Source organism: Panthera pardus, unplaced genomic scaffold (genome assembly GCF_024362965.1).
Source record: "Panthera pardus isolate Hobbes unplaced genomic scaffold, ASM2436296v1 HiC_scaffold_24, whole genome shotgun sequence".
Taxonomy (NCBI): Eukaryota; Metazoa; Chordata; class Mammalia; order Carnivora; family Felidae; genus Panthera; species Panthera pardus.
Window position 1 is genome coordinate 32,615,853 of NW_026526810.1, and position 24,859 is coordinate 32,640,711.

The 24,859-nt window shown below is 39.4% G+C and overlaps 1 protein-coding gene and 1 long non-coding RNA gene across 4 annotated transcripts in view; one reads left to right on the forward strand and one right to left on the reverse strand.

Moving 5' to 3' along the window:
* Window positions 1–15,660, reverse strand: part of LOC109262840 (uncharacterized) — a 64,953-nt gene extending 49,293 nt beyond the window's left edge. The window contains exon 1 of one of the 2 annotated variants that reach the window (XR_002077982.2): window positions 15,547–15,660. This is a non-coding gene — a long non-coding RNA (uncharacterized LOC109262840). Of the gene's footprint in view, window positions 1–14,418; window positions 14,790–15,546 lie in introns of those variants that run through there. The other variant, XR_002077983.2, reaches the window with a different exon arrangement.
* Window positions 14,923–24,859, forward strand: part of CLPX (caseinolytic mitochondrial matrix peptidase chaperone subunit X) — a 40,138-nt gene continuing 30,201 nt past the window's right edge. The window contains exon 1 of one of the 2 annotated variants that reach the window (XM_019441772.2): window positions 14,923–15,197. In XM_019441772.2, the coding sequence (XP_019297317.2) occupies window positions 15,119–15,197 (79 nt within the window). In that variant the 5' untranslated portion in view covers window positions 14,923–15,118. Of the gene's footprint in view, window positions 15,198–15,728; window positions 15,844–24,859 lie in introns of those variants that run through there. The other variant, XM_019441771.2, reaches the window with a different exon arrangement.

Here is a 24,859-nt window from a genome sequence, read left to right on the forward strand (position 1 = left end):
TTAATTCCAAGCTCTTCTAAAGACGCCCACCTTTTCCAGATACCACATCTCTGTTGTGTGTAATAGTCTCTGCCCCTTGAGTAAAACAACTAGTCCAAATGGACAGGGCTTTGTTATTGGAAAAAATATTTGGTTTAAAATAGTAAACCAGAGGCCAGTGGGTGGCACCAGAGTAATCTTGGAGGCATCTAGAGTCAGGGCGGTGGAACATGGGATTGGGTAAGATGTAGACTGCCCCTCTCCCAACCCCTCCAGAATCTGTCCAGAGGACAGAAAAGAGGCCCTGGAGCCTGGGGGAAGAGAGGGCATCATTTATAATCAAGATAAAAAGCTTTCTTTGATTTCCTGGAGTTGCAGCTCCTCTTGGCCACCTCTGGCCTGGACTGGACGTTTATACTCTTGGAAGAGTATCTGCCCAGCTCCCAAGGGTTTGCTTCATAATCAATTAGAAATTTCTCTGGCTGAAGACCCCATTCTCATGAACTCCAAGAAAATGAGTGAATGCAGGGCTGGGGCCTAGTGGCCTTGTGATTATTCCTTGACCTGCTTCCAGACTACACTTCCCAGGGAGCAGCCATCATTGACTATTTGGGAAGCTTGACTGTCCTTGCTGAGGGGTCACTCTTTAGCTAACTGCAGAACAGATGCCTCCCTGCTTCAGGAGTGAGTGCATGGTGCTTCAACCTGACAACCCAGTTCCCTTCAAACTCACAAAGAGGAGGTGCTAGGAAAAGTGAGCTGATTGGGCTCTCACCCCATGCCCTTCCTTTTCTGTTTTCCACTGAGGTGCTGAATAAATGGACTTCAACAGGTGGTAAGTGGTACCTGATGTTTTTCTTCACTCACCAAATATTTATTGAGTGCCTACTGTATGCCAAACCATGTGTGCAAGCAGAGAGGCTTTCATGTGTATATAAAATATGCTACACATGGTGGCACCAGACTTGGAGGTCTTGTGGTCAGACTTGGTGGTCAGAGGAGGTTTCTTGGAGAAGGTGACATTTAATTTGAATGATAGCTAGGAGCTGGTTTGCTGAAGATATGGCTGTCAGGCTCAATGGCACAAGCAGAAACAGCTTATGCAAAAACAGGGGTAGAGGCTGAGAAGGGATGGCAGATAACTCTCTTTCAGACAAGGAAACACTATCAAGTTGAACTCATGTTACCTAATTTCTAAGCATCTTGCTTCTAAAGACAGATGTGCTCCCTGCTAGCAGTGTGACTTTGGTTTCCCCAAGATTTGCCTCATCTATAAATGAAAGAGTTGGTTGTATACTTAAAATATGATGTTATATGTCAACTATATCTCAAAAATGAAGGAAGGAAGGAAGGAAGGAAGGAAGGAAGGAAGGAAGGAAGGAAGGAAGGAATTTTTTAATGAAGGAGTTGATCTAGATTAGAAACTAAACCATCTCTAAAGTCTTTTCCATGATTTTCAGTGAGACTAAGAGAACAGTTTCTTGGATGCCTCTGCTTCATCAAACTGCTGATGATTCATCGGGTGTTCCCTTCCCCTGTGGAGACTCTACACACTGGGTGGACAGAACATTCGTTTTAGAAAAGCCCTGGGGTTTCAGTCTCAGCCTGCTGTACACAGGCTGATCAGCCAGTTACCAAGAATGAACTGTATAAGGATGCATACCAGATGGCAGGGATAAAGGGCATAATCAGATAGGCTGCTTTTGTTTCCAAGCATGGACATTTTCCAGGCAGAGTGCTCTCTAGAGTTTAGACAGCTTTAGCAGCTGAGGTGATAGAGGAAAATATCACCAAGATGTCAGGACAAGAACGGTTTGGAAAGATTGGGAGGACTTAAGCCAATTTGGAGGAGGAACAGGGAAGGTGGGAGTTTCAGGCAAAGGGACAGCTAGAGCTGAGGAGCAGAGGTGGGACTGCACGCTGAAGGCTTTTGTTACAAGTAACAGGGGGTGCCATGTTAGCAGACATCAGGAAGGATGGAATCGGGCACTGCAAAGCCATCAGAATCCAGGTCATCACTCTCTCTGGCTTTGATTCTCTTTTATTCTCTCTCAGTGGTTTTTGCTCTCTCTCAATCTCTAACTCAGTCTTGTTGTACATGCTTTTTGTCTCAGATTTTCTTTGTTTCTAGCTGTCTTAGCTTTCCAGGTCCCTCTGGCCAGTCTATTTCTCAGCCTTTCCCTGTCATAGTGTGGTCTCTACTCTGCAGGATCCCTTAGTTTCTCTTTGCAGATCAGGTTTCTCTGCTCCCCAGGGTTCATAGGAGAGGTGGTCATCTCCTCAAGTCAAAGAAGAGCTCTACTCTAAGCCCAGATTTCTTGAAGAGAGCAACTGATTGGCCCAGTTTGAATCAGCACTCCATCTCTGGTCCAATCAACGTGGCCATAGTGGGGGGTGGGGGCATTAAAGGGCAGTCCTATTATACAGTGATGGTTGCTGGGGGAGGTGGCAGAAATTCAAGAAAAGGAATCCTGATGAGTTGTGGAGACACCCCAAAAGGTAAATACTTCAGCGGGATAGTGAGCAGATAGTGGGTTTACTGGGAGCTTAGGGTTTTTCATTTCCAAACATCAGGGGATTTTAAATACATTGAATAAGATCTGTGTGGTACCTGTTTTTTGAAATCTGTAGAATCTTTTTTTGTGACCTAGTACTTGGTCAGTTTTGGTAGTTTCTTTGTGCACCTGGGAGAAAACAAAGTGTATTCTCTAATCATTGGGTGCCGGGCTCTACATAGAACCATTAACTCAAACTTGTTAATTGTTCAGTTCAGTAAATAAGGCATGTGTTGAAATCTTCCACTAGATGGTGCATGTAATTTGTCCTTGTGATTAAATTTCAGCTTTATATATTTTGAAGCTCTTTTAATGGATGCATATTAAGTATTGAATCTTCGTGCTTTCTTGCAAGTTGAATTTTTATCATTATGTAGTTACGTTCTTTGTTCCTATCATGGTTTTTGTCTTAAAGCCTGTTTTGTCTAATAATATAGCTCCCAACTTTCTTTGGATTAGTAGTTGCTCATATCTTTTACTTTTAACCTTCTGTATCCTTTTATTTATTTTTATTTTTTAATGCTTATTTATTTTTGAGAGAGACAGACAGGTGCAAGCGGGGAGGGGCAGACAGAGAGGGAGACACAGAATCTGAAGTAGGCTCCAGGCTCTGAGCTGTCAGTACAGAGTCAGACACCAGGCTCGAACTCAAGAGCTGCAAGATCATGACCTGAGCTGAACTGACTGAGCCACCCAGGCACCCCTCTGTATCCTTTAAAAGATGTGTTTCTTGTAAGCAGCATTATAGCTGGATTTTAGTTTGTTTTAGTAAATCTAAAAATCTGTATATAACTGGTGAGTTTATTAAATACATATGGTGATTATAGTTATGTTTAGATATGATTTTACCATCTTACTTGATGGTTTCTTTCTAAATCACTTTTTCTCTTATTGTTAGCTTTTGGATTGAGTAATATTTTTCTTATTCTATTTCTTTCCCTTATACTAATTTGTAAGTTTTACACTTTTGTTATTCTTTTAGTGCTTTCTCTTGAATTTTTATTATATATGGTGATTGTAACAAAGTCAAAGTTAGTTGTATCTTCAGCCCTTAAACTATTTTAGTATTTTTGCTGCTCAAAATAAGCATTTATTATTTTGTACAATGTTTGTTTAGATTTATTTAACTGTTTATCACCTCAGACCTTGTTTTAAGGCCATTTTTCTTCTTCCTGAAGAATACCTTTTAGAAATAATTTTAGGGAAGGCCTATTGTTGGCAGAACAATAAGGTTTTTAAAATTAAAATATAATCCACATACAATAAATTCACAGTTCAATGGATTTTAGTGTATTCACAAAGTTGTTTTGTTTTAATGTTTGAGAGAGCACGCATGAGTGGGGGAGAGGCACAGAGAGAGGAAGAGAGAATCCCAAGCAAGTTCCATGCTATCAGTCTAGAGCCCAGCGTGAGGCTCAGTCACACATTACCTGAGCCAAAACCAAGAGTTGGACACTCAACAGAGTCACCCAGGTGCCCTACTGTATTTACAAAGTTGTAAAACCACCATCACTTTCTAATTCCAGAACATTTTTATCCCAGAAAGAAACCCCATACCTATTAGCAATCACTCCCTATCCCTCCTCCACTGAGCACCTGGCAAACCACGTTGTCTTTGTGAATTAGCCTATTCTTGACATTTCATATAAATGCAACCATACAGTATGTGGTCTTTTATGTCTGGCTTCTTTCACTTAGCATAATGTTTTCAAGTGTCATCCATGTCCCAGCATGTATTGATATTTTGTTACTTTTTATGGTGGAATAGTATTCCATTGTATGGACGTACCACATTTATCTATCAGTTGATGAGTGTGTCTACTTTTTGCCTATTTTAAATAATGTTGGCATGAACATTCATATACAAATTTTTGTGTGAAAATATCTTTTCAGTTCTCACAGGTATATACCCAGGAGGGGAATTGTTAGGTCATGTAGTAACTCTATGTTTAACTTTTGTCAAATTATTTTCCATGGCAGCTGCCTCATTTTATAGTCTGACCAGCAAGGGTATTCTCATTTCTCCATATCCCTGCTAGTGTTTGGTATTTTCTGTTCTTTTAATTGTTTTAATTTTTTAATTCTTATTTATTTCTGAGAGAGATAGAGTGTGAGTGGGGGAGGGGGAGAGAGAGAAGGAGACACAGAATCTGAAGCAGGCTCCAGACTCCAAGCTGACAGCATAGAGCCCAATGTGGGGCTCAAACCCACGAACTGCAAGATCATGACCTGAGGCAAGTTGGATGCTCAACCAACTGAGCCACCCAGGTGCCCCTTTTTCTACTTTTTTAAGTGATAGCTATCTAGTGAGTATGAAATATCTCATTATGATTTTGATTTGTTATTTCCCTAATGGCTAGTGATGTTGAGAATCTTTTCATATACTTACTGGTCATTTCTATATCTTTGAAGAAATGTCTGTTTAAATCCTTTGCCTATTTTCTTAATCTGTTTGGGTTGCTATAACAAAAATACCAAAGACTGGGTGGCTTATAAGTAACAGAGATGTATTTCTTATTGTTCTGGCAGCTGTGAAGTTCAAAATTAAGGTGCCAACAGATTTGGTATCTGGTCAGAGTCTGCTTCCTGGTTCACAAATGTGTGGTGCTAGGGACAAATTTATATAAGGGTCCTAATTCCATTAATGAGGTCCCTACCCTCATGTCCTAATCACCTCCCAAAGACCCTATCTCTTACTGTCATCATATTGGGGATTAGGTTTCAACATACGAATTTTGGGGGCACACATTCAGTCTATAGCACCTATTTTTAAAATTAGGTTATCTTTTTATTGTTGAGTACTAAATACCAGACCCTTATCAATACTTGATTTGCAAATATTTTTTCCCATTCTGTGGCTTGTTCAATTTCTTAACAGGGTCCTTTGAAGCACAGAAGTTTTTAATTTTGTTGAAGTCTTATTTACTTATTTTTGGTTACTTATGCTTTTGGTGTCATATCTAAGAAATTGTGGCCTAATCCAAGGTCATGAAATTACATCTATATTTTCTTCTAAAAGTTTTATAGTTTTAGTATTTACATTTAGGTCTTTGAATCATTTTGAGTTAATTTATGAATAGATATTTAGATATAGATCTAGACAGAGATGATATATAGATCCGACTTCATTTGTATATAGATATCCAGTTGACCCAGCACCATTTGGTGAAAAGATTCTTCTTTCCCACTGAATGGGTTTGGCACTCTTGTTGAAAATAAATTAACTGTAAGTGTGAGAGTTTATTTCTAGACCCTTAATTCTATTCTATTGCTGTGTATATCTACTCTTATGACAGTACAAATCTGTCTTGGTTACTGCAGCTTTGTAGTAAGTATTGAATCCAGGAAGTATGAGTCCAACTTTGTTCTACCAAGTTTTTATTATCTGAAATGTCTTTATTTTGTCCTAATGCTTGAAGATAGTTTTGCCACTATACAAATACTAATTTAATTGATCCATATTATTTTATTTTATTTTATTTTTTAATTTTTTTTACTTTTTGAGACAGAGACAGAGCACAAGCTGGGGAGGGGCAGAGAGAGAGGGAGACACAGAATCTGAAGCAGACTCCAGGCTCCGAACTGTCAGCACAGAGCCTGATGCGGGGCTCAAACCCACCAACTGCAAGATCATGACCCGAGCCAAAGTCGGACACTTAACCGAAAGAGTCACCCAGGCGCCCCTCCTGAACTTATTATTGATTCTTTAAAATACTCATATGATAAATTTTCATTCTATGCAGTAACATAAGAGTTGGCATATATGTTCTTAGAGAATTTTCTTTTTGTAAGCCCACCAATGCAATAAAAAATGTGTTTCATCTAAGACAATCTAATAGTGAGTCCTGCAGAGCATAGGGCAGTGGTTAAATGCATGGCGCTAGAACCAGGCCATCTGTGTTCAAATATTGCTTCTTTTATTAGCAATGCAATATTGGAAATTTATTTAACCTCTGTATGTTTTAGCTTCCTCAACTATAAACTTGAGGAAATAATACATACCTTATGTAGCTATTATGAGGATTAGTTGAACATATACATGAACATAGTATATATTAGTTACTGGCATATATAGTAACCACTATATAAATGTTTGCTGTTATTACTATGCACCCACAGCTGGAAATGAAAAAGACTGAAAATGTGTTTAGATTTAACAAGGTGATGCTTCATTTTTGTGGTATTGGAGGAGATTCATTTGTTCTACAGAAGTAGTTTTCCAGAAAATTCAATTTTATTACCTCTCTTTAAGCTCCAAATTTTAACATTTTGATCTATTTTGAGTAGAAATCTTCAAAAAAATTTTTTAATATTTACTTTTGAGAGAGAGAGAGAGAGAGAGACAGAGACAGAGACAGAGACAGAGTACAAGCAGGGGAGGGCAGAGAGAGGGAGACACAGAATCTGAAGCAGGCTCCAGACTCTGAGCTGTCAGCACAGAACCCGAGGCAGGTCTCAAACCCATGAACCATGAGATCATGACCTGAGCTGAAGCCAGACCCTTAACCGACTGAGCCACCCAAGCACCCCTTGAGCAGAGATCTTTGTAAGAAAGCATATATTCTATCTTTTTAAAAACAGAAATAACACAATTGAATCTTTCTTGATGTATCAGGAATGTAATTATGAATGCCAATTATTATGGTAGTACAATAAAATGGCATCCAGGGCTGATATGATATATAAGAAATTTGACCAATACCAGATAAATTCAGACTATATACTCTTCTTGTTAAGTTCTTGCTTCCATTTTTCTGTTTCCTTCTTTTTTGTCAGACTCTTAGAAAACTCTTTGTGATTAATTCACTTGCTTCAAGTGCCTCTCCCCTTTGTAACGTACTCACTTGTGGGATAGAGATACATATGACCAAGTCAATATTTAAAATGAATAAAACAGACTCAGACTCCTGGGTGGCTCAGTCGGTTGAGTGTCCGACTCCACCTCAGGTCATGATCTCGAGGTCTGCGAGTTTGAGCCCTGCGTTGGGCTCTGTGCTGACAGCTCAGAGCCTGGAACCTGTTTCGGATGCTGTGTCCATCTTCTCTCTGCCCCTCCCCTGCTCATGCTCATGCTCTGTCTCTCTCTCAAAAATAAATAAACAAAAACAAATGTTAAAAAAAAAAAAAGAATAAACAGATTCAAAGTGAAATCCTGAATGCCTGGGTATGAGCAAAGCACATGAACTTTGATGTGCCAGCTTTGCAACATTTATTTTGGTGACTCAAAGCCTTTTTTTTTCATTTCCTCAGTATTGACTAATTTACCAATTACTAATTTACTACTTTACACACAAAGCCTAGTGGTTGCTTGTGTATAAATAAATACTGCTTGAAAATAATAAATGATTACAATTGTTACTGAAGTAAATATCACTTTTATTATCTAATATTATGCCTAATGTACGTTAATTGCAAACTGAAAAGGACTTATAAACCAAGGGTCTACTTCCTCTTTCACCTCTCTCTTTCAGTTTTTCCTTTTTTCCCCCAAGTCTTTATTTAAATTGTCTTTCAGTTTTTCATTTGAAATCAAGCAAGCTCCTTACAACACTGAGGTACAATGGAGTAGGGTGAGGTCATCAACAAACTGGCTAAGAAACACAACTAAAAGGTTTTTTACAGGCATAAGAGGAAAGCCCTAAATTACAGCATTGCACAGTAAAAAAGATCTTTATTATTTATTAAGTACCTACTGTGTACTACAGGTCAAAGAATCATTTATTCCTCACATTTAACCCAGGAAGTCAAGAGCATCCAATTTATAGTTGAAAAAAAAAAAACAAAAAAACAAACAAACAAAAAAAACAGGCTTATAAAACTCAGTAACTTGCCAGAAGTCACACAGCTGGTAAGTAACCCAGCTGGAATCACCAGTCCTTCTCCCTCTGACATCTTTGCCCTTTAGAAAATACTAAACAAGGTTTTCTTGGCACTGTCTTCACGATTTGGTACACCAAAAGTTCCAAAAGATTAGCTTTAAGAACACTCCCCTCACCCTCACCCCTTCTACCCTATAGATTCAAAGAGGGAAACTTTGGTGAGTTAGTGCCACCTGCTGACCATCTTCCTGAACATCAGGATAAAGGACTGTCCTCTAATCAAGGACAAAAGGGGCCTTGTGCTATCTGAAGTCATTACCGGCCCCCAAGGGCAGGCCCAGGAGAATGGTGAGCACCCTCCTATAGACCCCTTGGTCTCCCTACAATATCAAGGCTGGGCAGCTGCTCCCTGAGGGGAAAAATGGTGGCAACTGGAGAGAACCTAAAAAAGAGACAATAAGAAATAAAGGCACAGGTTTCTACCACCACAGTGCAAGTGCACTTTATTCATTTCTGCAAATAAACCTTAGCATCTCATGATTCTAGGAATAAAAATAGATTTCTGAGGGGTGCCTGGGTGGCTCAGTCAGTTAAGCGTCCAACTTCAGCTTAGGTCATGATCTCACAATTTATTAGTTCAAGCCCCGCATTGGGCTCTCTGCTGTCAGCACGGAGCTCACTTTGGATCCTCAGTGACTCTCTCTCTCTGCCCCTCCTCCACTCGTTTTCTCTCAAAATAAATAAATAAACTTAAAAAAATCTTTAAAAAAGATAGATTCCTGAGCCCCACTACAGACTATTTTATCAAAACCTTTAGGGGAGGAGCCTACATATATTTTAACAAATACCCAGGTCATTCTTAAGAGAAGGAAGGATGGGGGATCACCGCCTTCATGGAATGGCGGCTTTTTAGTCCCTGATGTGAGATATCTCTGGGTAGGGAGGGGAGACTCTGCAGACCCCTTAAATCTTATCAGATTTTGTAAGAGGATACAGGCAAGTAATGGAAATACTCGTGGAGATTAGGGTGAGAGTCCTGGTTCTGCTGTGACCTTGGACAAGTGTTTTTAAACCCTCTATGTCTTAATTTTCTCAGCTGCTAAGACCAGAATGCAGATAATAACAATACCTTACTGTGTTGCTATGAAAATCAGATGAGAAAGTAGGTGGGAAGTAACTTTGTAGAGTTCTACACAATGTTGTTAGTATTATTTTGAGTCTCAAACTACCTACGAGCATAAACCCCACTTTATTTTTTGTCCTTATTTTTTTAAATATAATTGTTGAGTTCTTGTTACCTGCCTGGTAGTATCAATGTCTGCTAATCTGAAGGATCAGTGTCCAGCCACATAAAAGAAATGTCTTTATTCAGGGGCACCTTGGTGGCTCAGTCGGTTAAGCATCCGACTTCAACTCACATCATGATCTCACAGTTCATGAGTTCGAACCCCGCATCAGGCTCTGTGCTGACAGCCTGGAGTCTGCTTGGATTCTATGTCTCCCTTTCTCTCTGCCCCTCCCCTGCTCGTGCTCTCTCTCTCTCTAAAATAAACATTAGCCAAAGTATGGAAAGAGCCCAAATGTCCCTTGATGGATGAATGCACAAAGAAGCTGTGGTATATATATACAATGGAGTATTACTTGGCAATCAAAAAGAATGAAATCTTGCCATTTGCAACTACGTGGATGGAATTAGAGTATTACGCTAAGCGAAATTAGTCAGAGAAAGACAGTTATCATAGGGCTTCACTCATATGACAACTTTAAGACACAGAACAGATGAACACAAGGTAAGGGAAGCAAAAGTAATATAAAAACAGGGAGGGGAACAAAACATAAGAGACTCTTTAATATGAAGAACAAACAGAGGGTTACTGGAAGGGTTGTGGGAGGGGAGATGGGCTAAATGAGTAAGGGGCATTAAGGAATCTACTCCTGAAACCATTGTTGCACTATATGCTAACGAATTTGGATGTACATTTAAAAAATAAAAATAAAATAAACATTAAAAAAATTAAAAAGAAATGTCTTTATTCGGAAGATACAGTGGTTCCCAAAAGAATCACGGCTCTCTCAGAGGCTGTACCAGAATCTCTGGTGGAGAAGGTGAGATTTTGATGTTTATCAAAAAGAGTCTTTGGTTTAAGAATCGATGACTGAGGAACACAGTTTTAAAATCAGAAGACTTGGGGCACCTGGGTGGCTTGGTGGGTTAGGCAACTCTGGATTTCTGCTCGGGTCACGGTTCATAGGATCAGACCATGCGTCAGGCTTGGGTTCCACAGAGCCTGCTTGGGAGTTTGTCTCTCCCTGCCTTTCTCAGCCCCTCCCCCCACTCACGCTTGCTTTCTCTCCCTTTCTCTGAAAATAAATAAACTTAAAAATAAAATGAAATCAGGAGACTTGGACTCTATTTCTCTCTCTGTTTAGACTCATTATGTGACGTCGGATGAGTCCCTGACTTTTTATAGGCCTGTTTCCTCATCTGAAAAATCCAGTGCTAAATTGGATGACTCGCTGACTCTAACCTATAAAAATCTTTTTCACTTAGCAACTCATAAGGTTCAAAGTCCTGGCAGGTAGGATCAAATATAAAACAGAAAAAAGAATTTTATAAAAAATGCAGACATTACAAGTTATGTGCTTTCAGCTATGTAGGTTATAAAAGGTAAATAACTCAGGATAAGGAGTCAGCTACTTGAATGAAACTATTTGAGCTGGAAAATTGCACTTTCTTTTTTAAGTATCATTAACCTGTCAGAAAAGAGTTGAAAGTAGATGTGATATGGAAGTATTTTGTTCCAAAAAGCTGGTAAGATGTGACTATGCAATGATATCACATTCCTAGTTGAGGATCCATTTTATCACAGGGAAAGTCTCACTCTGTGCTTCCAAATCCAGAATGTGGAGGCATGACCTGAGAGTAACCTGAGCAGGGGTTGTCCACATAGTGCCAAGTGAGAGAGGAGGTCTTAATGTGCCTCTGGAGCCTCATTGCTCTTTGCCCAGACAGCTATGTCTGCTCCATCTTTTAGCTACCTGGCCACACCTTGGAGCAAGAACACTGTCCCAACGTGTGAATTTCAGGTCAGGGAATGTACACTTATAAAATGGAATACGCTCCTTTATCAAACAGCAAAGTAGTTCCTAAAGAATGGTCCTTTACGTTTGAACCCTTTCCCAAATAGATGTTATTTTATTTAAACTTGACAACCTTCTGTGCTCCAATACCAAATGGGAAGTTTTGGTGTATCCCCATGGTACAAGTTCCTCAATCTAAACACTGCTGTAAGACTTACACCATTAAAGACCCTAGCACAAAGTTAGTGTCCCAATCCATGCTTGTTGGGAGCTGTTCCTAATAATCCAGGTATGTTCTGTCCCACCGAGCACCGAATTGGGATGATGCACCAAAACTACCAAATTCATGTTGTCCGTGTGATGAAAATATCACCAGTCTGGTGCCAAAGCCATATGACCCTTGTTCACATTGCTGAGAAAAAGTTAAACTGAGTTGGGTACAGCTCTCTTTGTTTTGCACTTTGTAGGGCAAAGTCTATGTGCTGCTAATCAGGCATCTCCTAGGAATTCCTTCTGGGACACTCATCAGTTGGATTAACCATTGTATAAATTTGCATTTGTATCCATTAACACCTCTTTGTCAACTATAATTTGCTCTGATTATATGTAGGATTTTCTAAAAACACCACCCCAGGTTTCTGCCAAGCAAAAGCATTGTTGGAAGAGGAGTATTTAGTCAAGTACTTACTGATTTTCTACTGTGTATTTAGCCCAAGTATATAATGAAATACCTGCCTTCAAAGAGCTCCAAGTCCAGTTGGGAATACAGGCTAAACACAAAACATCAATCCATAAATAAAATTAAATGCTTCATCATTCTGGGAATAATATAAGGATATATGACACAACAACGTAAGGGTATTCCTGTCATACCAGTAGCATATGTTTTTGTTTTACATGCTTACTGTCTATCTTATCTTTCCCCCACTAGAATGGAAGCTCCATGAGAGAAACATTTTTTTTGATTCAATGCTATTTCCTCAGTGCCTGGCATATAATTGGTGTTCAATAAATATTTGTTGAATTCAAATTTCTCAAGAGTCAGAGAAAGGAAAGCCTCAGGTGAACCTGAGCTATGCTTTTCTTCAGCTTGCAATCTATAGGCTTTAACTTTTTTTTCCTTTTTTCCCCCATTTATTTATTTATTTTTACATATTTTTTTTTAATTTGAGAGAGCGAGAGCACGAGTAGGTGAGAGGGGCAGAGGGAGAGAATCTTGAGCAGGCTCCATGTTCAGCACGGAGCCTGAAGCAGGGCTTGATCCCACAACCCTGGGATCATGACCTGAGCCAAAATCAAGAGTAGGATGCTCAACTAACTGAGCCACCTAGGTGCCCCTTGCAATCTATAGGTTTTTTTTATTAAAAGCTTATTTATTTATTTGGAGAAAGAGCATGTGCAAGTGGGTGAGGGGCAGAGAGACAGAAAAAGAGAATCCCAAGCAGGCTCTGCACTGTAAGTGTGGAGCCTGATGCAGGGCTCAAACTCAGGAACCATGAGATCAAGACCTAAGCTGAAATTGGATGCTTAACCAACTGAGCCACCTGGGCACCCAACCTATGGGTTTTAGGAACAACTTCTTTATTTGTATAAGAAGGAAATTGCATATAATTGAAATAGAAGTGGGGTGGAATGAAAGGAATTTAAATTGGGTGTTAGGGTCAATGTGACTTAGCTCCTTGCTAAAAGAGCTTTGTACCAGAATCAATGGTTTTTGAACCCTGTTATTTATTTATTTATTTATTTATTTATTATGAAATTTATTTATTATGAAATTTATTTATTATGAAATTTATTTATTATGAAATTTATTTATTTATTTGTTTGTTTGTTTGTTTGTTTATTTATTTATTTATTATGAAATTTATTGTCAAATTGGTTTCCCGAACAGGGTTTTAAAGCAGAACAATTCCGGGGGCGCCTGAGTGGCTCAGTCGGTTAAGCGTCTGACTTCGCTCAGGTCAGGATCTCACAGTTCGTGGGTTTAAGCCCCGCGACGGGCTTTGCTGATAGCCTGCTTCGGGTTCTGTGTGTATTCTCTCTCTGCCCCTCCCCTGTTCACACTCTGTCTCTCAAAAATGAATAAATGTTAAAAAAAAAATTTTTTTTAAAGCAGAATAATTCTGTCTTCGAACAAAACCCCAATAAATAAAATAGATAAAAACAGAGCCGCTCTGATTGATGTAGGGGTGGCATGGAGAAGGAGACAAAAGAGGTCCACCCTTTTAAAAGTCTCCTCACCCCCACCACAGAGCTATGGCTTCTGACGGATTTTAGGAACACAGTTTGAAAATACTGGATTGAGGAAACTTTAGAGTCTCTCCTCTCTCGAAATTCAATTAATAGAGGCAGCTAAGGAATACCTGCGCTACCTTCTGGTCTCTACCACTTTAAGTTGAAAAGATAACAGGAGTCAACTCCCTACGAGAGAAAAACACAGAACACGTGTGGCCTGGGCCAAGGCCAACGCCCCTCCTCATGGCCAGACCCAGGGAACCAGATGCTACATTTCTCTGATCCAAGAATAATGAGGGCTAGATAACTTGTGTGACTGGACTTGTCCCTTTTCTCCCTGCCCCCCACCCCCCTCCCTTCACCTAAGCTCACAACTAAAGGCATCCAAGCGCACATGGCAATTTTCCTGAGCTTTGGAGTTGCCAAAAATCTTAGCAAATATTCACAAAATCTTACAAAGTAAATATCTGGTGCCAACCAAAATGTAGAGTCAGATTCATTTGTCACCATCCTCCACCTTGTACACCTGCTTTAGCTGTCCGGAGAGGAATCAGCCTTGCAGACGCTCAAAGGTTAACAGAAAACTATTTACTAGGGTGTGATCAGCTTAAGTCCTTAAGGGAACCGACAAAGGATCACTAAGCATCCAGGGACTAATAACAGCTGGAAGAGTTACCACTTGGTTTGAGAGAACAAGGAAAGAGAGCTGTCTGCCAACAGCTCTTGTTCGGGGAACTAGGTAAAAATACCTCTTCCACGTTGTAAGTGAGGAAACTAAGAAGATAAGGTACAGAAGATGTGGAATCGCCGGTGGAAGAAACTTATTCAATTTGAAGCGTCCAGCAGCAGCCAAAGGATTTTAAAGAGTCCGGCGGCCAACTAAGCCACCAACAGGTCTCATTATGACCTTCCTCACCACAAACCGAAAGTTGCCAGGAGTTGGGACTACAACTCCCGGCACGCATCTCCCCGCATCTGTAGCACTTTTCGATGCTAGGATAAGGGGCTTCCGGAAGCATTGCATGTCGGGAATTGTAGTTATCCCAGTGCGGGTCGGCCGTACGCCGTAGCGTGCTCATTGGCGCCCAGGTTACCGCCCCCCTCCCCTCTCCGCTCTTCGGCGTATCACCCACGTATACGCAGAGCGCGCCCACACCCCCTCCCTAGGCCTAGGACGCAGGCGCGCGCACGCTCCCCGGGCTCGGTAGGCGGAGGGGGTGAGGGTAAGAGAAGGAGGGGGAGGGAGGGAGGGGGGCTAAGTGTCTACAGAGTAGACGGCAGTCGGGCACCGAGAGCGCGAAGGCCTGGCTCCCGGGCGGTGAACTCTGCACTGAGTCTAGGGGCCGGCGGGAGGGTCCGGAGCCAAGTCAGCGCGCCCTGCGAATAGGAGTCGGGCCGCTGAGACCGGAGGGCAGCAGGGGGCAAAGCCCCAGCCTAGGCCCAGCGGAGATGTCCGGCTGCGGCGCTTGTAGTTGCGGCGCCGCCGCCGCGCGGCTCATCACCTCCTCGCTCGCCTCCGCGCAGAGAGGTAACGAAGTAGTCCCTCACGTGAGCCAATGGCCCAGGAGTGTACCGGCCGGGGGTGGGGATCCCGGGGAGGGCAAGAGGTCTACCCTGCCTTGAGGGTGTGATGGGATTTCTCCTGGCACCCCCCTCCCCCACTTTAGGATGGGGTTCTGCCAACCTCTGGAGCATCTGTTTCTCAAATTTGAAGTAGACCTCTTCTGTTCGCCCGCCCGCGCGCGTTCAGGCCTCTTGACTTTGGAGCCGGAATGTGGTCACTTAGCAGAAAGCCTGGAAGAGGCACCAAATGCTCCTTCCGTTAAAAAGTGCCCCACACCCTACTCAGGTCCGCCGGGCACTGCCGCCTTCCCTACCTTCGGCTTTTCCTCCGGAGCCCGGTCGGGTTCCTTTCCGGCCTGTCGGGGGTTCCCGGAAGGGCCCGGGGGAGGGGCTGCTACTGTTGAAGCCCCCCTTCAGGGCGCCGAGCCAGCTGTCCCAGACGCAGGCCGCGCGAGACCCACGGTGTCACTGTCATTGTGCGGCCGCTTCCACCGGGGCATAAGCGGGGCTCATGGCCCTCCCGGAGCCGGGAAAACCTCGCGGCCCGCAGGGAAGCGGCCGGGGTGGAGAAATTCTCGTAGAAGTTGTTTTTGAAGTACTTCAGTGTCTCGGTTGGTCGTTTGCCGGTTTTCCCAACTTGACTGAGATAGTTTTAAGGATGGCGCTTGTTTACCTTTACTTTGTTTATCAGGAGCTGTGAAAGAGTGTCATACCAGTCAAGGGATTCCGGAACAGAAACCATTTTCCTCTTCCCCCAAATCTATGAGTGTCAGACTACAGGCTGGATTCTGTTATTTTATTTTGACTTGTCAACTAAATAAATTAAAAAGGCCCCTCTTTCCTGTATTTTAGGTTAATTATAAAAGCTCCTACCGTATACTTAAGGTATCTCTTTCGACAGTTTATTTCACAAAGAGGGATGAAATGAAGTAATGTGGGCAGAAGCATTTATAAAGTGATACTTAAATGTAAAGGAGTGAATTTAGTCTCAAGACATTGTTAAACCTGAACTCCAGGAATTTGAGTTGGAAACATGTGAAAGTGACATTGAAATTCACTTATTTGGCGTCTTTTTTTGAGGCTGGGCCCTGTTTTGGTGCTGGAGATAGAGTGAATAAGTCCTCAACTGCAAGTGTAAATCTACTGGAGCTCACAAAGAATAATATCATTTCTAGGAGTTGGGTAAAAGGTGTGTGTTCTCTTTGGGCAGAGAAGGCTTCTTTGACAAAGTTCTTCATCTGTTTCAATCAATTTTCCGGTAAAACTATGAATCATAGGCGGTGCGTGGTGATTTTTTTTTTCTTTTCAAAACAACCACTGCTTTAAAATTTTAATGACTCATTAGGTGAAGCAACACAAATTAATGGCTTATTTAGGTATTATTATTTGTTACTATAAGTTTGCCATAAGTTTTCAGAAGTGATTAAACCATTTTTACTGTAAAGGAGTAAATTAAGCTTAAAATATGGGACATAACCTCATATCATTATAGAAGTTAATATTTTTACATGACAAACAGCTTGGTTTTCACATCAATTTAAGACTTTCCTAAGGCTTCATTACACAAAATGTTTCTTTTCCGTAGTAGAAACTCTAAGATTATACACTAGTCTTCAATATAGAGATTTTTTTTAAGGACTTAAAAAACTCCAGAAAAGTTATTTTTGTTTAGGATTCTTGAAAAGAGGAAAAGGGGCAAAAGAGAAAAATCAGAATTGAACTTCAGTTAGTTTATTATTCTTATAAACATAAAGTTAAGAATTTCAAAACTATCCATAAACAAAAAATTTAATCAAAATAGTCTCAACAAGAAATTATACAATGAAGTAAGAATAAAAAGATTTCAGAGCTTTCTTGAAATATAATGCTATTCTCTATCTCTGTTTGTCATGTTAGACTTTAACATTTTTAAATGGATGGCCCCTGGGTGGCTCAGTCCCTTAAGCGTACAACTCTTGATTTTGGCTTAGGTCATGATCTTGAGATGGAGCCCTGAGTTGGACTCTGTGCTGAAGCCCTGACAGCTTGGAACCTGCTTGGGATTCTCTCTTTACCTCTCTCTCTGCCCCTTCTCCGCTTGCTCATGTGCAGTCTCTCTCAAAAATAAACATTTTTTAAAAAAATAAAATTTTTATTTTTTCTTTTTTAAAATACAGAATCTTTTTTTAAATGTTTATTTTAATTTTTTTTTTTTTTTTTTTTACGTTTATTTACTTTTGAGACAGAGAGAGACAGAGCATGAATGGGGGAGGGGCAGAGAGAGAGGGAGACACAGAATCGGAAGCAGGCCCCAGGCTCTGAGCCATCAGCCCAGAGCCTGACGCGGGGCTCGAACTCACGGACCGCGAGATCGTGACCCGAGCTGAAGTCGGACGCTCAACCGACTGAGCCACCCAGGCGCCCCTAAATGTTTATTTATTTTGAGAGAGAGGGAGCACGAGCACGCTCAGGGGAGGGGCAGAGAGGGAGAGAAACAGGATCCTAAGTGGGCTCTGCTCTGACAGCAGAGAGCCTGATGTGGGGCTTGAACTCACGAACCATGAGAGCATGACCTTAGCCAAAGTCAGACACTTAACTGACTGAGCCACCCAGGCCCCCATAAATAAAAATTTTAAATGGTAGTTTGAAGAAAAATTTGGTAAATTGTCATATTAGATACTGGAACTGTTTTCTTTTCCTGGTGGGCTATGTGTATCCTATTTAATGTGTTTTTTCACACTATGCTCTTTGAGTGAAACTTGTAGTAAAGGAGAAATTTTAAATATTTTTTTTCTACCCAAATTGCTGGTATTTTTCAATTTGTTATCTATTTTTGTACATATGTGTAAATACATACGTATTTTAAATGTGCTTTGCATACAGAACAATTAACATTCTAAATATGTGCATTCAGGAATGCTTGATTCCATTAACGAAACTCTGAATGACAGTACTTGGTCTGAATTTGGCTGTGACAATTGTGGAATCACCTGTAATTCCCTTGATTTTTGGCTACTTTAAGTTCATGTCCAGTGAAAGGGTGTCACCTCATGAGGGTGTAAATGTGAAGATGCTCAAACATGTTGGTGCCCATCATAATTTTCATGATAGTTGCATAATGTGCCTATCTTAACAGGTTTTAGCTAGATTTTAAGTCTCGTTATTTAAATACAATACAAATTAGAATAAATGTTAGAGAATCTTTATTTCTGGAATCGCAAACTATTTCTTGATAAACGTTTCTCTTTTCTTGGCATATTCCTCTTCACACCAGCAGACTAGCCTTGCTGAAAACCCATGAAACATTTTTAAACTTGAGGAAAGCTATTATAGGAATGATGGTATTTTTCTTTATTAAGAAGTATTCAGAATTCAGGAAACAATAACGGGCATAAAGTGAATTTTTAAGACTAATAAAAGCAGTAAGCATCTACTAAGTTGATTGGCATTGTTTGTTTTTGTAGAAATTTTTTTCCAATTTTTGTTAGAGGTCTTTAGAGGCTAGGTGGTTAAGCAAGCATTTAACTTGATTTGCCATTTCATCAATTGTTATACACTTAAATATTGTCACTAGAGAGAGATGATAATTTAAAAATTTTCATTAGTTTCTAAAATTTAAAGATTAGTTTATCTTTTAAGCTGAATCATTTATGTTTTTAGAGAAAGCTTGGTTTAAGATTGAATATAGAAATTCAAATATTTAAAAGTTGCATAAATTACTCTGCTAGTTCTTAATAGCTCTAAAATCAAGGTACCTTATTCTGCTGTTTCTTTTTAAAGCAGGTCTAAAACTCAAAGTTTTATCCATATGACAAAAGCTTTGTGAATGGTTTAGCTTTTAACTATCTTCTCTTGTTGCTGCCAAGTATTCTTTCGAAATATACTTTTCAGAAATACTTCCCTTTTTGGCTTTTGTAGGGCTTCTTCACCTGAAATTCACAGGCCTCCAGAGTGTCCAGGGATAGAATTCAGAAGTTCCTGTAACTTTATTTTCACTAATCACTAACTGAAATGTAGCATTTCCTTCAATTTTGCACGTAGGCAACAACCCACAGTAGTATTTATTAGCAGTATCTATGAATTTGTTACCAATCAAAATCACAAATATTTTTGTGTCATGCTACAGTTGTTCATATCTCAAAAAATCGTTTATACTTTTTACTACTTTGAAATCATGGTAGTTATTTAAAAAGCTTTTAAATCTTATTTAATTATGTTAATTAAAAAGCATATTTTATTTTATTTTTAATTTTATTATTATTTTTTCCCATCATAAGTGTACTCTTTAACCCCCAACACCTATTTCACCAATCCTCTCACCCACCTCCTCTCTGGTAACCATCAGTTTTGTTCTCTGTATTTAAGAGTCTGTTTCTTTGTTTCTCTCTCTCTTTCTTTTTCCTTTGCTCATTTGTTTCTTAAATTCCACACATGAGTGAAATCATATGGTGTGATCTGACTGACTTATTTTGCTTAGCTTAATACTCTCTAGTTGTTTTTTTTTTGGTTTTTTTTTTTTTTTTTGGTTTTTTTTTTTTGTTTTTACATTTATTTTGAGAGAGAGAGCGAGTGAGTGAGCAAGAGGGCAAGGGGCAGGGAGAGAAGGAGAGAGAATCCCAAGCAGGCTCTGTGCTGTAAACACAGAGCCCGATACAGGGCTCAAGCCATGAGATCATGACCTGAGCCAAAATCAAGAGTCAGATGCTTAACCCACTGAGCCACCTGGTGCCCTAATACTTTCTAGTTCTATCCATGTCTTTGCAAATGTCAAGATTTCATTCTTTTTTATGGTTGAATGAGTGATGTGTGTGTGTGTGTCATCTCTTCTTTATGCATTCATCTATCGATAAACACTTGGACTGCTCCCATAGTTTGGTAAATAATATTGCAATAAACATAGGGGTGTATCCTTTTGAATTAGTGACTTTGTATTATTTGGGTAAATACCCAGTAGTACTGGGTACTGGATCATAGGGTAGTTCTATTTTTAATGTTGTGGGGAACATCATACTATTTTCCACAGTAGCAGCACTAGCTTGCATTCCCATGAACAATGCAATAGGGTTCCTTTTGTTCCACATCCTTGCCAATGCTTGTTGTTTTTTATGTTGTTGATTTTAGCTAATCTGACAGGTGTGAGGTGATATCTCAATGTAGTTTTGATCTGTATTTTCCTAGAGATGAGTGATGTTGAACATCTTAGCATTTGCCTGTTGGTCATCTGGATGTCTTCTTTGGAGAAATGTCTGTTCAAGTCTTCTGCCCATTTTTTAATTGGATTGGTTTTTGGGTGTTTAGTTGTATCAGTTCTTTATATATTTTGGATACTAACCCTTTATTGGATATATCATTTGCAAATGTTGTCTCCCATTCAGTGGGTTGCCATTGACTGTTTCCTTTGTTGTGCAGAAACTTTTTATTTTGTTGTAGACCCAATAGTTTATTTTTTGCTTTTGTTTTTCTTGCCTCAGGAGACCTATCTAGAAAAATATTGCTATGGCTGATGTCTGAGAAATTACTGCTTGTGCTGTCTTCAAGGATTTTTTTATGATTTCAGGTTTCACATTTAGGTCTTTAATCCATTCTGAGTTTATTTTTCTGTGTGGTGAAAGAAAGTGATCCAGTTTCATTCTTTTGCATGTGGCTGTCCAGTTTTCCCAACACCTTTTGGGATGTTGACAGTTGAAGAGACTTTTTCCCATTGTGTATTCATTCCTGCTTTGTTGAAGATTAATTGACCATATAATTTTGGGTTTATTTCTAGGTTTTTCTTTCTGTTTTATTGACCTATGTGTCTATTTTTATGCCCATACCATACTGTTTTAATTACTGCGGCTTTGTAATATAACTTGAAGTCTGGAATTGAGATCTTTCCAGTTTTCTTTTTAAAGATTGCTTTAGGTATTTGAGGTCTTCGGTGGTTTCATACAAATTTTAGGATTGTTTGTTCTAGTTACTTGAAAAATGCTGTTGGTATTTTGATAGGGATTGCATTAAATCTGTAGATTGCTTTGGATAGTATGGACATTTTAATAATATTTGTCTTCCAGCCCATGAACATGGAATGTCTTTCTATATCTTTGCATCGTCTTGAATTTCTTTCATCAGCGTTTTATAGTTTTCAGCATACAGGTCTTTCTTTCACCCCTTTAGTTAAGTTTATTCCTAGATATTTTATTGTTTATGGTGCAATTGTAAATGGGATTGTTTCCTTAATTTCTCTTCCTGTTTCATTTTTTTGGTGTATATGGAATGCAACAGATTTCTGTACATTGCTTTGTATCCTGTGACTTTACTGAATTCATTTATCAGTTCTGGTAGTTTTACGGTGGAATCTTTGGGGTTTTCTACATGTACTATACATGTCATCTACAAGTAGAGTTTTACTTCTTTTTTACCAACATGGATGCCTTTTTTTCTTTATTTTGTCTAATTGCTGTGGCTAGGACTTCTAGTACTATGTTAAATAAAAGTGGTGAGAGTGGACATCCTTATCTTCCCCCTGACCTCAGAGGAAAAGCTGTCCATTTTCCACCAATTAAGTATGATGTTGGCAAGAAGCATATTTTAAAAATATTTTGATAACCACTTCAATACAGTTGGTTTCCTTTGTTATGTATTTTATTCTATACATTTATAAACATTCTGAGAAGGGGTCCATCCGTACCCTTCACCAGACTCCCAAAGGGGTTCATGGCATAAAAAGGATTTAAAAATCCTGATTAGGTTGTTACAGTGATTTCTGTGAAGATTTTATAGGATTGGTGAGTGACTAATTATTTAAACTGTTCAATACAGTAGTTTAAAAAGTGTGGTCCCAGACCAACATCATCAGTATAACCTGGAATTTTGTTAGAAATGCATTCTTGGTGGGGGTGGGGGGCACCTGGGTGGCTTGGTGGATGGAGCTTCTGACTCTTGATTTTGCCTCAAGTCATGCTCCTAGGGTCATGGGATTGAGCCCTGTGTCAGGCTCTTCACTGAGCATGGAGCCTGCTTAAGATTCTCTCTCTCTCTCTTTCTCTCTCTCTCTCTCTCTGTCTCTTTTTCTCTTTCTTTTCCCCTCCCTCTCCCTTTGCTGCTTCCCTGCCCCCGCTAAAAGAAAATAATTTATCCTGCTTTAAAAAAAAAGAAAAGAAGTGCATTCTTGGGGGCAACCTAGATGGCTCAGTCAGTTAGTTAAGTGTCCAACTTTGGCTCAGTTCATGATCTCACAGTTTGTGAGTTTGAGCCTGGCATTAAACTCTGCTTAGAGCTCGGAGCCTGGAGCCTGTTTTGGATTCTGGCTCTGTCTCTCTCTGTCTCTGCCCCTCCCCTGCTGGTGCACAGTGCACTCTGTCTCTCGCTCTTGCTCTCCCTCTCTCAAAAATAAACAAAACAAAAAAAAGAAATGCATTATTGGATCCCACCTGCAACCTTCTGAGTCAGAACCAGGGAATACCCCTTGCAATCCGTGCTATGCATAGAATGTTAAAACTGCATCAGAGCCAGCCAAGAAATTCTCAAATTTAGAAATTTAAATGACATGAACATGTTTTTCAGACAGTATTTTTTTATGGTAACTGTATGATTGCATTGGTTTTATATGTTACTTGGTAAGTTATTTAAGTGAAGGACTTATTTTTCTTTCTATTCAGAATAAGTAGACTTTGAAAGGTTCTTGTTCGTAATTTTTATTTCTCTTAAATTTTTGAAGATAATTTATTTTCAGCTTATTTTCTAATAATATTAGCTCTGATAAATTGTTAAACACAATTTTAAAAGATGTATTTTAATTTTTTTTTTAACGTTTATTTATTTTTGAGACAGAGAGAGACAAAGCATGAACGGGGGAGGGGCAGAGAGAGAGGGAGACACAGAATCTGAAGCAGGCTCCAGGCTCTGAGCCATCAGCCCAGAGCCCGACGCGGGCTCAAACCCATGGACCGGGGAGATTGTGACCTGAGCTGAAGTTGGACGCTTAACCGACTGAGCCACCCAGGCGCCCCAAAAGATGTATTTTATTGTAAATGGGAATTAATACACTGTGTGTGATACTTGAGGGTTAAGTTTTATTCTAAACATCCAAGTACATAGTCTGATATAAAGCTTGTAACTGTAGTTTTTTTGCATTACAACCAATACGTTGTAATGTTTTGATTAAAAAGTTATACTTGTTACATAGATTATAGTAAATTATTTTATTATGCTACCATTCATTTTAATTTGTGGATGTTTTGAAACATATGCAAAATGGAACAAGGGACACCCAAATACCCATCACCTAGCCTTAACATCCATTAAATTTCGTATTTTTTATTTAGAGAGAGACAGAAACGGTGTGAGTGGGGATGGGCAGAGAGAGAGAGGGAGACAGAGCATCTCACAAACTGTGAGATCATGACCAAAGAGTTGGATGCTTAACTGACTGAGGCCACCCAGGCACCTCAAGTTTCTCTATTCTTCATTTCATCTATCCCTTTCCCCCATTACTTTTCTAGCTTTGCTTTTTAGATTGACGTATTAAACCATATTATGTTTAATCATATTATGTCCTTTGAAAATCATTAATGTTTGGCTTAAAATTCATGAACTACTTTAAATCTCATGCTAATGAGAGTAGTAGCTATCATTTACTGCAAAAAAATGGCAAATGTTATGCTTGAGAAAGTTTGAAATGTCTTTTGAAAACATTACTTAGAAGAAAAACATCAAATGTATTTTAATATTGATATTCATTAATTAAGCATTAATTGATCAGCACTAATTAGTTTAATTAGCATTCAGCAGCATTTTACAGTCTATGGATTAGGGACTAGAGTGTCATAAATCTTATTCCTTTTTTAGTGTTTGTGAATTCGTGTAGAGATGAGAAACTTTGTATCTTTCCTGTTAAGTTTGATGTTTTTATTTTAGTTAGAAACTAGTTCTAACAGTGTACACAAATGTTTTGGAAAACTGGAGTTAATAAAGTCAGTCAGTTATATAACTAAACAATTGCTTTTGAGTTGTTAGAAGGATGTAATTTTAAACCAATTTTTGTGTTTGGATATAGTACATGCATATGTGCATGATCTCTTAAAAGCCCTAACTTGTAAAGAAATAAGAATTTAAAGCCTGGGTTGAAAATTTCGCAGGGAACAAAACGAGGGAGATAAAATCAGTTTCTTAAATTTATTTAAGTATTAACTTAATCCCCTTCCCCCTTTTTGTTATCACCTCCTAATGGCTGTGATAAACTGCTGGGAAACTTCCTTCTTTGGCGATTCATTATAATTCACTAATGTATGTTAACTTATGCAGGGTTCTGAGTAGCCCTACAATATTCAGTACTGAATCTGTGGAATTTTGTTTGATCTAAGATCATTTGATTTTCTTGTGTAGGGAACACTCTTTTAAAGACCAACTTGGGAAATGCTGCCTTACATTATGGCTCTTTTGCCATTGACTATAGTTTATTTAGGAGTTTATTTTGTATTTATATGAGAAAAAAAACCAGGGTTCAGCCAACAGTGATCCTTTGATGGACCAAGTCTGGCCACACCCATTTGTTTACATATTGTTTGTTTTCATGTTACAGACAGAGTAGTTGGAACTGAGACTAGATGGCCCAGAAAGCTGAAAATATTTACCATCCCGGTGCTTTACAGAAAAAGTTTGCCACATAAG